At 44.1% G+C, this 17534-nt stretch overlaps 1 protein-coding gene across 2 annotated transcripts; it reads left to right on the forward strand.

The window, feature by feature from the left end:
- Positions 1–3470: 3470 nt before the first annotated feature.
- LOC117693580 (inactive serine protease 35) lies at positions 3471–17147 on the forward strand. Of its 2 annotated transcripts, XM_076917334.1 has the most exons (3): positions 3471–3798; positions 5899–5969; positions 14453–17147. In XM_076917334.1, the coding sequence occupies exon 3, from the start codon at positions 14472–14474 to the stop codon at positions 15699–15701; it is 1230 nt and encodes a 409-aa protein (XP_076773449.1). In that variant the 5' UTR covers positions 3471–3798; positions 5899–5969; positions 14453–14471; the 3' UTR covers positions 15702–17147. The 2 variants fall into 2 exon arrangements, with proteins under 2 accessions (XP_076773449.1, XP_034340208.1); XM_034484317.2 differs by lacking the exon at positions 5899–5969 and having other exon boundaries at positions 3472–3798.
- The last annotated feature ends 387 nt before the right edge of the window (positions 17148–17534 follow it).

A 17534-nucleotide genomic window follows, 5' to 3' on the forward strand; every position in this document is an offset into this window, starting at 1 on the left:
TCAGCCATTGAAGGGGAAATATTCTAGCTCTCATTCCCTGGGAGATTAAGTCTAGGGGGTTGGGGGGGTAGGGTGAGGGGCAAAGGGTAGGGTGGGGGATGGGGAGAGCAGTAAGCTCAGTGGTGTAGTCTTCCTTAACCATAGCCATGCCTGACAGTGGTCACTTTTTATGGTGAGGCCATCATGCCTCTAAGAAACTAAACTGTGCCAAGAGATGTGTCCAGGGATTCTTACTATTACATTGGGAGGTCTAGACAGACATCCCCATTGAGCAGGGCCTTTCAAAGTGGGTAATTATGTGTTCCGTTGCTTTGTTAACAGAAGGTCTGGGCTCTGCTTACAGTAATGTGGTAAAACTGTGGGCCCGGCTTCAGTACTTTATATAAAGTAATTTAGTTAAGATCTCCATAGTCACAATATTCAAAGATACCCACAATGCTTGGGGAAAGGAGACAAGAAACTTTCTTTTTTAAATGAGATTTTTCTTTTCTTTAAAAATGATAGGGGCATTTCCTATGACCAATTACTTTCTAAAATGGCACAGATGCTGTTACAAAGATGGACACGTGGACATCTGGTTGAGGAGCAAAGGAAAAGTACAGGCCCATTGTAACAACCAGATCAGGAGCCCTGGTGGGGCTGGGAAGAAGCCTTTGCGGATACTGTTAGATAAAGGCCTATGAAATGCTCACACTGGGTTACAGACAAACCTGAGGGCTAGCATAGGCCAGGGAAGGGCGAGAAACTACAATCCTGAAACCTCAGAAGAAACGAAATACCAAACATTACACATGGGTTGTGCTGAAAGCTCAGGAAGGGGCCAGCGACAGTGAGGGTTCTTTAAGCCTGTTTTCATGGGATGCTGATGTGGATGCTCAGTGAAGAGACAGGCCAGGGATTAATGGCTTAGTACAGAACACGTCCCTGCTCCAAGTGCTTAAGACTGCTGATCGCCGGCCGGTCTCCAGGTCTCTTGGCAGATAAGGAAGCTGAGTTTCAGCGAACACAACCCTTTAGCATCAGACAGATTCCTCTTCTCTTTTTCTGGGCTTCTTCCGTACTTGCTGTGGTGGTTTGACTATGCTTGGTTCAGGGAGTGGCACTATTAGGAGGTGTGGCCTTGTTGGAGTGGGTGTGGCCTTGTATCACTGTGTATCACTGTGGTGGTGGGCTTTGGGACCCTCTTCCTAGCTGCCTGGAGGCAGTCTTCTGGTTCTCTTTGGAACAAGATGTAGAACTCTTAGCTCCTTCTCCTGCACCATGTCTGCCTGGATGCTGCCATGCTTCCCGCCATGATGATAATGGACTGACCTCTGAACCTGCAAGCCAGCCCCAGTTCAATGTTGTCCTTTATAAGAGTTGCCTTGGTCATGGTGTTTCTTCACAGCAATGGAGACCCTAACTAAGACACTCGCCTACTCTACATTTAACTAGAAAACATGTTCAGTTCAACAAGCAGCAACCCATGCTGAGCCCCACAAAGCATAGTGATGTAAGGAATCATACTATTTTATAATCTAATTACTAAAAGCTTCAGAACTAATGGTATGAAACTAGATAAAAATTACCAATGGATTTGAACCACGTGGGCCAGTCCCTTAAAGAAAACGCTAAGCAAGAGAACAGTACGTTCTGATCTCACCCTGTTTAGTACTTAGAAATCTGAGAAATTCAGCAATCCATTGAAGACTCAAGTTTCACGGGGCTGTGGCGCGGCTCTGAAGGTAAAAGTGCTTGCCATCAACCAGAGTTCCATCTCTAGGACCTACATCATTCCTAGTAACCATCCTCCGACCTTCATCCACACCTCCTGGCAGTCATGTAACATACACACCCGACAATAAGTAAGTGAAATAACTGTAATAAAGGAACCACGTAATGTGGAGCTGCCATGATATTGCTCAACACATTAAAACACACACACACACACACATTTATTATCAAGCCTGAAGACCTGAGTCCAATCTCCCAGATCCACATTACAGAGTGAAACAGATGACCACCCTCTACACGTTGTCTTCCGGCCTGTGCCCATGTTCCATGGCAAACATGTGCCCCTCAGACACCCAGCCGACCAATCAATCCATATAGTACAAAGAACCAGTTGTTCCATGATAGACTAGACCTGTGAGCTTATTTGATTTTCTGGTGTTATGAAGGTCAGAACTGACAGAGGTAGTTTATTTTTCTGTTCCTTTTCTTTCTTTTTTTTTCGTGTGTGTGTGTGTGTGTGTGTGTGTGTGTGTGTGTGTGTGTGTTGGGAGGTATGGAGGTTAGTCAGGAGGCAGGCTCTGTGGATGAAACCTTGAGTCTTGAGCATGCTTACATGAATGCCACATACACTGAACTACATCTCAAACACAGGACTCAAGTTTTGTTTTCTTTGCTCCAGACCTGCTGTCCAGTAAAAGGTGAAAAGTGAAGCATGTTGTGTGTTTTATAAAAAGGAAAGAAAGAAAGAATCGGGATATGTTTGGTAGAGGGTGGTATGGTGAAGTGGAAGGGGTGCCTCTGCAGGCCCATGCTGAGACGTCCCTTCCCCCTGAGGAATAGAGTTTATTTAAGGCATGGGGATGGGAGTTGAGGAGGGAATAGAGACCGAGAAAGGGAGCGGGGAGGGAGGGAGGGAAGGAGGGAGGGAGGGAGGGAGGGAGGGAGGGAGAGGGAGAGAGAGAGAGAGAGAGAGAGAGAGAGAGAGAGAGAGAGAGAGAGAGAGAGAGACCATGAACACATGAAGGAGGGAGGGGTATGGGGAGAGAAGGGACAGAGAGGAAAGAAGAGAAATTAACAACCACTTTTATACCGAGTCAGGCACACCTGGCTGTTGCCAGGTAACTGTGGCGGAGCCTAGAAGGAATGCTAATGACGCTTTCCTCTTACAATCTCCATCCCAAAGGAGTGCCTGTCCTGAGGAGAGAATAAAGCGATGATAATTCTGTTGATACCGGGGTGGGAGTGTGCAAAACTTGGCCCAAATAGAAGCTCCAGAAGTAAAAGAGGCTGCACAAGCGGCTCCCTGGACGTCCCAGCGTCCCAGCCTAGGCTCCGCACCTCTGCTTTTGGGCTTAGACAGAGACTCTTGGGCTTTACTTCCTTGGAGCTACTACTGAATAAGTTGGTTGAGGCATTCGTTCCGCAAAGCAAAGTCCAGGTGGGGCCTGGCTAGGGATAGACGGAACGTGTTCTTGTGGATTGCTGGGTACCAATAGGAAGACAAAGGGAGGATGTAACTTTCTTCTATGTTAGTATCTTCCTTAGATGGTGGTGTTTTATTTTGTTTTGTTTGAGATGAGGTCTTGTGTAGCCAGGCTGACCTCAAACTCTCTATGAAGCGAGCTAAGGCTGGCCTTGAACTGCTGATCCCTCTGACTCCGCCTCTCAAGTACTAGGGTTACAGGACTGCATCACCATGCTGGCCTCTCCTCCTCCTCTTTTGTTGCTTTGTTTTTAAAACATTAGTTAAAATATGCCCTGGGTGCCTACATTCTTGCGAACCCATTTAGAGGTTTTTCTAGCTCTTAACCATCGGTGAGCAGCAGGGATGCAGGGGTGAGTAAGCAGGATCCGCCCACCCCTCCCCTCTAAGTCGGTGTCATCGCCCCTTCCCCTCCCATCTCCAACCACCCAGTGCAGCAGCCCCACTCTTGCTTGGTCCGGGCCTCGGGAAAGCTCCGCTGAGAGGACCCTGCACTCTGCTGCCCACTAGGCTCCTGGCATCTTCCGTAGCCAGTGTCGGCATCCACTCGGATCCTTGCTGGGCAGCGCCCCTGGGACAGGAGGGCACAGCAAGCTTCTCAGGTAAGGATGAACTCACTGAACAGGAGGGCACCCGAGAGGCTGGACCACTCCTGAACCAGGCAGGACCCACAGGAGGAACACAGAAAAGCACTAAAGAAAGGATCACAGGCTGGCTGTTTTCTAGCGATCAACCACCCTTCTGAATGAGTACCGGCCACTGCAAGGTTAACATCGGAGGAGTGATGTTTGAATTGGAATACAAATGGAATGCTTTCTGCTTAAACAGTGCCAGAGGGGACCCTCTTTATTTTTATGATTATTAACAGATGTCACTGGAAAAGGTGTAAAAACTTTTCCTGGAAAGAAGTTTGTCTCTTCCGCTAAGTTGCTGCCGATGTACTTTGCGCCTCTGTCTGCCTCATTCTCTTTCTGTCGCCCTCTCTTTCCTCTCCCCTCTGCCTGGGTAGCAAAATGAACAGTAGAAGACCCTTAAAACAAGGAGGTGAGATGAAGTGGAAATCTGGGGGCTTTCTTTAAGGGACCAGCCAGGGGTGAGTGGATTTAAAAACTGACCAAGTATTGAGAATTACCAAAGCTGAGCAATGGGCACATGGAGACTAAATTTTTCTCTTGGCTCAGATGTGTGTGTGTGTGTGTGTGTGTCTATGTGTGTGTGTCTATGTGTATGTGTGTGTGTGTATGTGTGTCTGACTGTGTCTGTGTGTGTATGTGTTAGTGTGTGTCTATGTGTATGTGTGTGTGTGTATGTGTGTCTGACTGTGTCTGTGTGTGTATGTGTTAGTGTGTGTGTGATCTTGAGACTTTCTATAATAATAAGAGGTTTTGGAAAGCTGCAGCAGCTCCCAAGCCTGATTGATCTGACTTTCATACCATCTTAAATTTGGAAGGTAGTTGCTTGGGGCTGAGGAGATGGTTCACCAAATAAAAGGCTTGCCTCACAAACATGAAGACCTGAGTTCGGATCCCCAGAACCCACATAAAGCCAGAGGAGATAGAATACATCTGAAAGCCCAGTGCCCTATGGAGAGAGACCATGGGAGCCTCTGTGAAAGCTTCTAGTGGGTTAGCCTGGCATATGACCACACTCAAGGTTGTCTTCTGACCTCCACAGGGTAGGCCTCCACTTACTCACAGAACCAAGGTGCGTGCACACATGCACAAAGATGTATATCAGGTATATCAAGTCCCTTTTTCCCTGCCTTTATTAACCTTTCTGGCTTCTGACATGCCCCCCTCCCCCATCCCCACCTTATGCCCAAGTTCATTTGTAGCTACAGAGGATTATAAAAGTCATAACTTGCTGACTGGAGAATTGTATTTAAGATCTGGTTTATGATTTAGAAGAGAGAATGTTAAAATCCCAGCCAAATAAGAGAGCCAGGCTAGAAAGTTCCAATCAAATGGTGCATGGGCTTTCATTTTAGAGAAGGTTCTTTCGCGTGAGACAGTTCTATGTATATTTCCTTTCCACTTTTTTGCAGAGTTTTTAAAGATGTGAGAGTCCTCAGTATGTGCTTGGCTCATTACGGGTAAAGTTGCTAGCGTGGGTCAACTTTCTCTATTGAATAGATTGCCTTTCTTTCTGTGCCCAATTCTCAAATATCCAACAAATGCATTTTAAATAGAAGCATCAGACTCAGGAATTCAGGAATGCTGAAACTCCTTCACCTTAGAATTTACAGATGGGAAATCTGAGTTGGGGATGTTAGGAAAGACCAATATCAAGTTAGCAGTTTACAAATCATTATTTTATAATTTTACATTTTCCTACAGGTAAACTGATATGTGACTACCAAGCATAATGCATTCATTAACTATTCTTTGCTGAAGATCCAACTTTAAAAAATAAAGCGTAGTCAAGAGCCACGCACGGGGCACTTTATACGCCAGCAGATGACGGAGCTAGCCGAGAGCTCCCTTGGGTTTACCTGAGTTTCATTCACCCCAAATTTGATTTACACACAGAAATACATTTTATAAATTGAGATGTCCATAACCTGCAGAAATAGCAGGAAAAAAGAAAAAGAAAAAAAAAAGGGAAAAAAGAAGGCTTAAGTTTTTATTGTGATGAGAAACAGAAGTTGTGGGTTACTGTAAAATAATCATCTGTGTAACTTTACCATCTTCCTTTCCCTCAAGGACTGCCAAACTTTTAAAGCAGACGTTGCTCTGTCTCCAGTCCCGAAGCTGAATTTGAAAATAGTGCTATGGTATGTAATATTTTGAATAGCCATTGGCACATTGTCAATGAACCCTCTAACCGTTGGTTCTCAGCGCAGAACTGGTGGAGAGCTTAACCTTAGTAATGGATTATAAAGTATTTGATAAACATATGGAAATATTTGGCAGGCTCGTGACTTTCCTTTGCGTTGAAATGAATCACAGCCCATTTGGTGGATGGCTCAGCAGTGCTGTAGGCCGTGGTGGGAGTGTGCTGGCACTGGAGCTGTGTTTGGAAAAACACCTGCCAGAAATTTGTCTGGCTGTGGACAGCGTGCTCAGTCCTCAGCTCATCAGGATGGGCTTTGGGAGCTGGAGGTGGGTTTTTTTAAGTGCGATAAGTTCCATATGCGACGATTCTTCAGTGTATTCTGAACCAGTTATACCTCCCTCATCTCCCATGCTTCAAGGACAAATCTGATTCACAGCTCAATGCCGGAAGAGGAAATGCAGCTCCAGAGTTGCTCTTGGCAGGCTTGCTTTGCCATCTAGTGGTGGCAACATAGATAGCCAGCAAGAACCTACTCCCAGGGCTGGAGAAGGAGGAGCCCTCTGAGAATCATCGATGAGCCAAATCACTTGTGTGCTCTTGATTGTGATTTACTGGAGAGCAAGACTGGATCTTACGAGACCACTCAGTAGTCGAGAAGAACTGTCAGAGATTGTGGGTTTTCTTCTTCTTCTTTTTTTTTTTTTTTAAAAGAAAGGCCTTTACAATGATACTCAGCCTGGTTAACCCTGCATTTGCTGAAAATGACTATCTGTACTGATCGGCTCCCTGTCTCTAGCAATACTAATCCATACTATCATATAAAATTTCATGAAATTCTGTTTTATAGAATAGAATTGAACATTCTGTCATTTTTATAAATTTTATAATTGATGTTTAGGGCCTATGAAACAAACACCTCCTCCCTCTCCCCAAATTATACTGCTTCTCCCTACTTTCAAAACATCCAGGGAAGGCAATTTTAGAAACTATATTCTCGTCTTCGTCTATGTACTAAGTTCTTCTTTCTTTTTTACTGTGGTGTGTGTACTGCTTTTGTGTTTGCTGATGCATGTGCTCATGTGTGTCAGTGGGGACCAGAGGTCAGAGGTCAGACTTGGGTGTTGTTCCTCAGAAGCTGTCTATCAGAATGTATGTCTAACTTCTCTCTCTCTCTCTCTCTCTCTCTCTCTCTCTCTCTCTCTCTGTGTGTGTGTGAGAGAGAGAGAGAGAGAGAGAGAGAGAGAGAGAGAGAGAGTTGTGATGTGTTCAATTGCCTGCAGAGGCCATCAAAGGAAGCCAGATTCCTTGGAGCTAGAGTTACAGGCAGCTGTGAGCTGCGAGATGTAGGTGCTGTGAATGAACCCAGCAGCAAGCACTGTTAACCACTGAGCCTTCACTGCAGCACCAAGTCTCTCTCTCTCTCTCTCTCTCTCTCTCTCTCTCTCTCTCTCTCTCTCTCTCTCTCTCCCTCTCCTCTCCACCTCTCTTGAGACAGGGTCTCACTCAGTAGGTAGTTCTGGCTTTGCTGGAACTCTCAGAACTGGCAATCCTCTTGCCTCTGCTTCCCAGGGGCTGAGATTGCAGGTGTGCACTACCCGGAGAGCTCCTTCACTTTTTGACTTCAGGTGTTGGGCAACAATGGTCATAACTGCTGCCGTTTACTGACTGTTCCCATGGGCGCACGTGTGCATACACAGACGCGCATGTATTATTCCTTCAAAAATAATGTGTGCCATTCTTCATCTTTAACATATGTGGAACGTGCAAAGATGAGGTATCCTTAAGAAAATCACCCTGAGAATGAATGGAAGCATAAAGAGACATGGTTCTAAAGTCCACTGTCCCTATGGTCATTGAACCGCCTTCTGTACCGCTCATCTTTGTTACACCATTGGCACTGTTATTTTCCCACCGCCATGGCATTATATTCTTTTTGTAAATGTGGCATCACTTGGTGCTCTAGCCAGCCAGTGACATCTGTAAGTGACTGTAGTGGTCTAGAACAAAACTTCATTGCAGCAGCCATGATTCTTGTTTGCATCTTGCCAAACTCAATATGACCATGTAAGTTTGTAGAGGTATTTTCCAGAACACGTCCCACTTCCATGATTCATCTTTATAGTTTATTCCCACCAGTGATGCCCCTCTGCTTCCTCTGTGACCTTTGGCCTAAGCATCCCTCTGCTCTGTAGTTATTCAGAGTACCCAGGCCAGGCCTCAGTGGTACCTGGTACGTCAATCCTCACGGCACAGGTGAAGGATAAAAACAGAAGAGGAAATGAGGGTATGCCTTCACACTTGGGTGTGTGGATCAAAGCAGGCTGTGGTATCGAGAAGGTCAGGGATCATTAGTGGTTTTAAAAGGACAATCAAGTTTTTTTTTTTGTTAAGTGATTATGCATTCACTTGTGTGCCCAGACACACTTGGTGAGGTGACCTGCAGTGCCACTGATCTGACTGAATAGGCCCTTATATTAAAAGACAACTGTTTGGTGGCCAGATGCATAAGAATTTTCCGTGATATGTTTGTGAAGGAGGGAGCTTACTTGCTTTACATTAGGTAGGTAATAGCTAATCATATTTAAGTTTAATAGGGATAAGAAAAACTACACTGCAAAGCCACAGATATTCATGGGAACGAGCAACTAGGGAAACATTCATTTGGCCATCCTTGAAGAAACATAACAAAATGAAGGGAATTTGCAAGTCAACTGGAAACTATTAAGAAATAAAAGAATTTGTAAAATAGAGTCTTTAGGAAGCATGTGTTTTGGATGCTGGGGAACACTTGGCAGAACACTAGCCTAGCATACACGAAGCCCTGGGTTTGACCCTGGGCACCTAGATTAACCCAGTATGGTGACACATGATCCCACTACTCCAAAGGCAGAGGAAGGAGGATTAGGAGTTCAAGTTCACCCTCCATCAGTTTTGAGGCCAGCCTGGGCTCCATGAGAACCCATCTCAAGAGAAAGAAACTATGTTTCTTTTAACTTTGGCCCATAGTTAATTTTAGAGTAGAATTATATATATATTGGTTTTTTTCAAGACAGGGTTTCTCTGTGTAGTCCTGGCTATCCCGGAACTCACTCTGTAGACCAGGCTGGCCTCAAACTCAGAAATCTGCCCACCTCTGCCTCCCAAGTGCTGGGATTAAAGGCGCCCGGCAATAATTTTTAAATACTGCATGCATTGCTTGCTTACCATGCTCTGATCTGAGTGGTAACCCTTCCCACACATCACCCCATTTAGTTCTAAAATGGTATTATGAAACAGAGCTCACTCTGGCTGCCACCATACACATAAGGACAATAAAACCCAGAGAGTTGATGAACTATCTCAAGTTCAACTGCCTAATAGGAGAAAAGCTGGACAATTCCTGACCTGAACTTATGTCCACTATGTTGGTCTAGATAAATAAGTATTCTAAACACTACCATAAGTCCCCCACTTCTAAGAACAACAGATAAAAAATGGTGGATGTAAGTCATCTCTTGTAATGATGTGTGGCCATCTTTATTAGAGATCTAGGTACATCAAGAGGCATTAGACTTCTACCTAATTCCTTTCTGCTGCACATGTCTCAAGAATCCAACCCATGACCACCCGTGGATCCGCTGACTCACCATGAAGGGCAAGAATTGCAATCTCACTTTTATTACCCAAACCTGGATTCTGAAGCCACAATCCAGGCAACCACCCAGTCATTGACAGCATTGTATCACTAACATAATAAGAAACAGGAAAAAGGAAAGGTGTGGGCACAGACATGAGAAAGTGCTGCCTTGCCAACTGGGTCCCTGTTTCCTAGGTTAGTGAGTTAGGTGTTGTGAATGATGGGTGTGTGTAGCCCTATCCACTGGACTTGTGGGTTGTGGGTTCCTACATCCTTCAGAACTATCATTTCCTTTGACATTTTACCATAAGGAAAACTTAGATTTTTTTCCAAGAGGAAGTGTTCCTAGACATCTGTCCAATTTTAAATTACAGACCAAATTAGATGGGCTAACTAAAGCAAAGGCCCTTTTATTACTGTGATTTTTGGAGGTCATATTACAAGGCTCTGCAAGGCCTTGTTCATGGACAAGGATAGACATGGGCATGGCTTTTATTCCAAAGGGTGCACTGCAGAGATGCTCCCAACAGGGCTGGAAAAAATGATGCCATCTCATGATTCATGATGTTGGATGCAGGAGGCATCCGTACAATCCTACTGAATTGGATATTTCAGACATATAACACTACTTACATTATGTAAGTATAGATAAGCTGAGTTTTTTCTTTATTAAATTGAAGCCATTTGATATTATTGGTTGCTAACAGTAACAAAGTAGAGTCAGAATTAGGTTTATTTCGTACACAAAGATGAAGTAGAAGCTATCTGGAGACCAGCTAAGCAATCATCCCTGCAAAGATGATGCCCAGGCCCTGGCTGCTCCAGTGTTATTTGTCTTCCCTGAGTCTCTAAGGCGTCTGGAAGTCTGGTTAAAACACAGTTATCTGAGGAACCCCAAAGCCCTTCCATGGGAGATTCTAATTCCTTTCAGACTTATTTATTTTGTTTTATGCCTGTGAGTGTATTGCCTGTTTGTGTACCACATGCATGTCTGGTAACTGTGGAAGTCAGAAGAGGGCATTGGATACCCTGGAAAAAAAGAGTTATAGATGGTTGTGGTCCACCATGTGGGTCCTGGGAACTCAACCCAGGTTCTCTGTAAGAGCAACAGTTGCTCTTAACTATTGAGCCATCATCTCTTTAGCGCCTCTAGGAGACACTCCAACAGGAGGTGTGAGATAGGCTTTGATAATTTGTTTGTGGGCTTTTGTTTTGTTTTTTTAAGGAGTGGAGAAAGGTTTATTACTTGCTACAGCGGGCAAGAACATTGGATTTGATTCCAAAGCAATGCACTCCTCAAATAAAAGCAGCATGGTTTGTGGAGTTACTTTAGATCAATGTTGTCCTCCAACAAAGGAAGTTCAGGATTCAAGAAATCACATTGTTAATTCCCAGGTATCACTGCGCTGGCCCTAGGAATATTGTCTGATGTAATGCACCCTTTGGTGAGCCACCACAATGCTGGCTCCTAGCTCCATCATCAGCAGTTGGGAGGATGCTTGTCTGAGTATCCACTCACTGGGAAATACATGCCTATGTGCTCCTGGCTGAGTCTGTTATCAAGTGTGGTTTAGAAGCAACTGACAGGATTGAAAATTTCAAAAGTATTGACTGTGACCTCTGGCTCAGATGACAGAGTTAAAAGTCAGTGTGAGACAAAAGCCAATAAGTTATACTTGAAAACCATTGAATTCTCATAAGCCACTCTTATAAGTCTGGCTGGGAGCCAAAGGGTACATGCAGCGTCATGTTTGAGTTTGTAATTGGTGTGGTAAACTCCATCTTGTCAGTTACCACTGGATTTACATTCCATCTCTCTAATCTCCAACTAGTTTAAAAGCTGTAAGACTAAAAGAACTGGAAAAGCCCGCAGGAAAACCATTCCATAAGATGGGCGGACAGTCAGCTTGGATTTTACCCGAGAATGATTACTACTTGCTTATTACAGCATAGATAATCACATGTAAAAATATGCAGAGATTCCACAAATCTTGGAGTGGCTAGTTGGTGCCGTTCAGTCTTTGATGTAACTGTATATTAAGTAGATAATGAGTAGTTGTTGTGAAGGGTTTACATTAAAAAGCAACTTTGTAGGGATTTGTCCTTAGGCCTGATGGGACGTATCTGTAATCCCAGTCTCTTAATTGGCTGAGGCAGAAAGATTATGACTTTAAAGTAATCCTGGGCTACTTAGCAAGACTTCATCTCGAATATAATTTTAATGGGTTCAGTGATAAGGTGTTTGTCTAGGAAGTGCCAAGATCTGAGTTCAATTATTAGCACCATCAAAATGGGGGAAAAAATGTATCTCAGATGTTAAAACTCTCTTGAGCTGAGCATGGTAGTGTACGCCTTTAGTCCCAGCGCTGGGGAAGCAGAGGCAGGCAGATGTCTTTTGAGTTTGAGGTCAACCTGGTCTACAAAGTAAGTTCCAGGCCAGCCAAGGCTACATAGTGAAACCTTGCCACAAACAATCAAGCAAGCAAGCAAAAACAAAAAATAAAAAAACCTCAAAACCAAAAACCTTTCTTGACTGAAATTTTGTTAAGAACAAGGTCCTCAGATAGATGGTGGTGGTGTATGCCTTTAATCCCAGGACTGGGGAGACAAAGGCAAAGGCAGAGGCAGGAAGGCATGCAGGCAGATCTCTGTGATTTCAAGACCAATGTGATTTACTGATCGAGTTCCAGGACAGCCATGGCAGGTCCACAGAGAAACTCTGTTTCAGGAACAAGAACAAACAAACAAACAACTCCCTCCCCCACCCCACTCCTGGCTTAGTTCTCAATAACACATTGGAAGAGGGACACAAAACCCCCTGTAACTTCAGCTCCAGGAGAGTTCTGAATTGTACAATGTAATAATCATTTACTAAACCTTGTTTTTTAAAGTACTAGTTACAAATGACCTGAATGATAGGTCACACATAACAGAGTGGTTCAAAACTGAGCTCCAAGGAATGGCTCAAGCAGTAGCATGTGAACATCAGCCCCACTAAGCGCATGCATTTAAATGCTTACACGCCTACCTACCTGGAAAACAGGAAACAGTGCAAACAATAGAGAGGCACCACATTTCCTATCACATATTGGCAACTTTACGAATATCTGACGTCACCAAAGCTTAGGTGATGAGAGCCATGATGGAAAGAGACCATAGTGTGTGATGACCACAATCTCCACGTGGTGAGTCAGGAGCCACCCACTGCACTTCCCTAATTCGTAAACTAATTTTCGTATACAATTTCATTGTGAATGCGCCCTTACATAAGTGGTGTTTCCATGCAAAACTTTATTTTTAAAATGTACTTTTCAGCACTTTTCAGGTAGTCTGTTCTGTGTCTTTTCTTTTTATGGTGAAGGAGTCTGTAAAAAAATGAGAGGGAGCCTACGGCAGCTGTGGTTACCTTACCGGAGCCGCAAAAGATCAGGCAGCAAGAATAGTAGAAGTCCCTGAAGATAGTGCTGCTTGGACTTAGTGGTTACAAAAATCGAAAGCAACATGAAGGTGTGAGGTGAGGTGTTGGGGACATGGGGGGCTCTTTAGTGGCAGGTAAGGTTAAGTTACATTATAGATTTGTAGGAAATTGTGAATGAATAAATAAAAGATATTCTAAAGAAAAAAAATCAAAGGAGGGGGCAGGCTTGGTGACAAAGGCCTAAAGTCCCAGCTACTGAGGAGGCTCAGGGAGGAGGATCAAAGATTACAGCCAGCCTAGGTGACAGAGTAAGTGTCACCTAGCATTCGAGTCAAATGTCAAAATGTCAAAATGTCAAAGAGCATTCGAGTGCTTGCTAGCATGTATGAAGCCCCAGGCTTACTCTCCAGCCCCTGTCCCTGCTTCTGTGTGTGTATGTGTGTGTGTGTGTGTGTGGTATGTCTGTGTGGTATGCATATGTATTGTGATGTGTGTGTATGTGTGGTGTGTGTGTGTATTTGTGTGTGATGTGCATGTGTATGTGAATGCTGTGGGTGTGGTTTGTATGTGTGTGTGTTGTGTTGTGTATGTGTGGGTAGGTGGTGTTTGTGTAGTGTGTATGTGTTGTGTTGTGTATGTGTATCTGTGGTGTGCATGTGTATGTGAGTGCTATGTGTGTGGTTTGTATGTGTGTGTTGTGTATGTGTATCTGTGGTGTGCATGTGTATGTGAGTGCTATGTGTGTGGTTTGTATGTGTGTGTTGTGTTGTGTATGTGTGGGGTGGGTGGTGTGGTGTGTATGTGTTTGTATTTATGTGTGTTGTGTTGTATATATGTATGTGTTGTGGTGTGGATGTGTGATGTGAATGTGTATACATTTGAAATCAGAACAGGTGGCAAGCAGAAGAACTCACCTGGGTCTAACCTCTGCTGCTTCACACCACCATCTGATGCACATCTCCACAGTAGCTCCTCTGCAAACCCTGGCTCAGGGAAGTTGTGAATGCCAACGCATGTTTCTGAACTCTTATGGTCATTTACATCTTAGACCTGATGACATCATAGTGCCGTTTTTAAAGAGCTAAGCACACAGGAAGAACTGCAGGATGCCCGAGTTTGTCTCTACTTATGAGCATTAATACGCATTTGGAGAAGCTGTGGGGTTGAGACTTCCCAACGGGAGTCCACTCTCTGTCCCAGATGCGGCTGTCTGGGGAGGTAGGTGGCGAGGGGAAGAGAGAGATACAGGTGATAGGGAGAAAGTTCGGTGAGAAACACCTTACTGATTTTGGATGTCTGTCACGGGTAGATCAAATGTCCAGGAAGTCTGAGGCAGATGAAAACAAGGATCTGTTCATGGTGGTGGTAACTCAGGACCTAATGCATAAAGACGTTAAGTAACATTTACAACACTTAAAAACACTCTTTTTCTTTTTTGTTTTTAAAGGGCAAAATAGAAGAACAAGATGGAAAATACTTTATTTTGGCTGATAATTTTCATCCCTGGATGGGCTCTCTCTGATGGGTCTGAAACAGAACCAGATTTTACGTGGCACTTGAGCAGAATACCCCAGGTTGTGAGTGAGAAGACTATTCATCTTGCCAGCCCCACGTTCCAGGCGGATGCTGGGGTGATGAAGGCCACAGTGTGCGGCATCGAATGTCAGGAAGAGCTTCCTGCTCCCAGCCTTTCCCAGCTGGAAGACTCTCTTTCCTATGAGACGGTCTTCGAGAATGGCACCCGAACCTTAACCAGGGTCAAAGTTCAAGGTCTGGTCCTGGAACCTACTCAGAACAGCAGCATAAAAGGAGCACGCCCTAGGAGAAGGAGGCAGGTGTACGGTACGGACAGCAGGTTCAGCATCTTAGACAAAAGGTTCTTGACCAATTTCCCTTTTAATACAGCAGTGAAGCTGTCCACCGGCTGCAGCGGCGCCCTCATTTCCCCCAACCATGTGCTCACAGCTGCCCACTGTGTCCACGACGGGAAGGATTATGTCAAAGGCAGTAAAAAGCTGAGGGTGGGAGTGCTGAAGATGAGGAATAAAGGAGGCCGCAAGAAACGCAGAGGTTCCAAGAGGAGTCGGAGAGAAGCGGAGAGTGGTGGCCAAAGTCAGGACCATCCTCCGGAGAGCACCACCCAAAAACTGGGGAAAAAATCCAGGCAGGGTCTGAAAGTCGCCCAAGGAAAGCCTTCGTTCCAATGGACCCGCGTCAAGAGCACCCACATTCCCAAAGGCTGGGTGAGGGGAGAGAATGGAGACCCAGCCTTGGACTACGACTATGCGCTCCTGGAGCTGAAGCGCGCACAAAAGCAGCAGCATATGGAGCTAGGAGTCAGCCCCACTATCACCAAGCTGCCAGGAGGCCGGATCCACTTCTCTGGATTTGACAACGACAGGGATGATCAGTTGGTTTATCGGTTTTGCAGTGTTTCCGAGGAATCCAGTGACCTCCTGTATCAGTACTGCGATGCTGAGGCAGGCTCCACCGGCTCTGGGATCTACCTGAGACTCAAAGAGCCAGGTCAAAAGAATTGGAAGCGCAAGATCATCGCGGTCTACTCGGGCCACCAGTGGGTGGATGTGCACGGAGTTCAGAAGGACTATAACGTGGCTGTGCGCATCACTCCGCTCAAGTACGCCCAGATTTGCCTCTGGATCCACGGAAACGCTGCCAACTGTGCTTATGGTTGAGGGAAAACTGAAGAGAATTCATGCGCATCTTGAATCCCAGAGAAAGCCAGCTCTCATTGTGAGACCACTCACAGGCTATGCCTGGACTTGGACTATCAGTGGTTTTTACAGCGTTTTTACAGACTTCCTTTATCAAAGTTAGGCTACTTTCGCACAGTTAAAATGTTTAGTTACAGATACTGAAACTAGATGGCACTTTAGCGGCAAGTATATGTACTCTTTAGGTGGTGGTAAGTTTCATTTTGGGGGAAATGTTCATTTGTTTACTTGGGCCTTTTTGGATACCAGACACTCTTTAAAAAATACTAGAACTGTAATGTGACTTTTCAATGGACTAGTTCTTGAGTCCTACTCTAGGAAGAACTTAGGAGGATGTAGTTATGTGTTCAACCTTTCTGGAAAAGAGGAAAATTTACAGCAACACAATTAGAATCATGGGAGACAGGAGGTTTAGTTTGCAATGCGATTAGATGCCATTCCATTCTTGCCCTCAGTGTTTATATGTGTTGTCTCTTGGTACTGAGAAAATTATTTCAAGAACTATAGATCAAAACATATAAAAGTTACAAATCAAATACACTAGTGAGCTGCATAAACAAAACTATTAACTGTGGCTTTAAAAACCCAACACCAACTGTGTCCACCTAAAATCTGGAGAAACACTGTTCTGTGTAATGAACCAAGTTTACAGACACTGAAAGCTGAGACACTCTAAGATCTCAAGTTTTACAATCTTAAAATGCGATGTTTTTGAGGCATGCAGAGACACAGTTTCACAAGCCACCGTCCTCTGTCGAAAGCCACGCCAGTTTTGTGTTGTGCTTTCTGCTGTGTGTGAGGTGCTATATTTTTTAAGTGAGGTATTTTGAAGTCTTTTTCCAAAGAGAACCCACTACCCCCAATCCTGAGATACCAAAGAAGGTTCTGATGCTTCTCATAAGGGACCAAGGTGGCATCCTAGCTCTGGCTCCCAAGTAGCATTAAGCAGTTACTGTACCACCCTAGAGCAAAATGCAGAGCAGGCATTCAGGACGAGCCTGAGGAGCAAACACAGCTGGGGTGAATGGCTTATAAACAGGGGTTAAGTCAGGGCATTATGCTTAAACGGTTTTGAGTACACCCTAAAATTTAAGTAACCAAGGACCCAATCTTTAGTCTACTCTTTTTGGCAATTTCTAAGGCCACATATTTTCCCTCGATCAATTCATTGCTAGGGTAAAAACCTCTTTTCTTTTAGACGTGTCCTAATAAAGACTAAAAATTAAGAATTGATGTTGTTTCCTATTTTTGTTTTCTGTTATAGTCTTGATTACTATGCAAAGGAGTATCTTCATTTGGGTTATCATGATGACTTTGTAAATGGTGCTCAAAATATGTGGCATTCTTTTAAAATGTGGGTTGTTAAAAATAATTCAATAAAATTAAAGAATAAAATGCATGACTTACTGTGTTTGTATAGATACTTTAAAGGATTTTAGAAAATAATCAATAAACTAACACACAATTGAAATGTATTGTCTTTAACACTCATCTCACTGAAAGGAATTTAATCATTGTTCCCAGTAGAAGAGGAGCACATACTGAAAAGAGGACCCATGTTCTTTGGGATGGTACATATACAGTTGCTGTATCAGGTGTTTTCCCTGTTATTATGATGAAATACACAACAAAAGCAACTTAAGAATGGTTTATTTTTTTTTCTGTTTTTTTTCTTCTTCTTTTCTTCCTTCCCTTTTTTTTTTTTTTTTTTTTTTTCATTTATAGCTTTTCCAAGAGGGCCAGCATAATACATAATTCTAGAGATTATCATCCTAAAATTGCATATATATGCTC

The sequence above is a fragment of the Arvicanthis niloticus genome, chromosome 21 (genome assembly GCF_011762505.2).
Source record: "Arvicanthis niloticus isolate mArvNil1 chromosome 21, mArvNil1.pat.X, whole genome shotgun sequence".
Lineage (NCBI taxonomy): Eukaryota > Metazoa > Chordata > Mammalia > Rodentia > Muridae > Arvicanthis > Arvicanthis niloticus.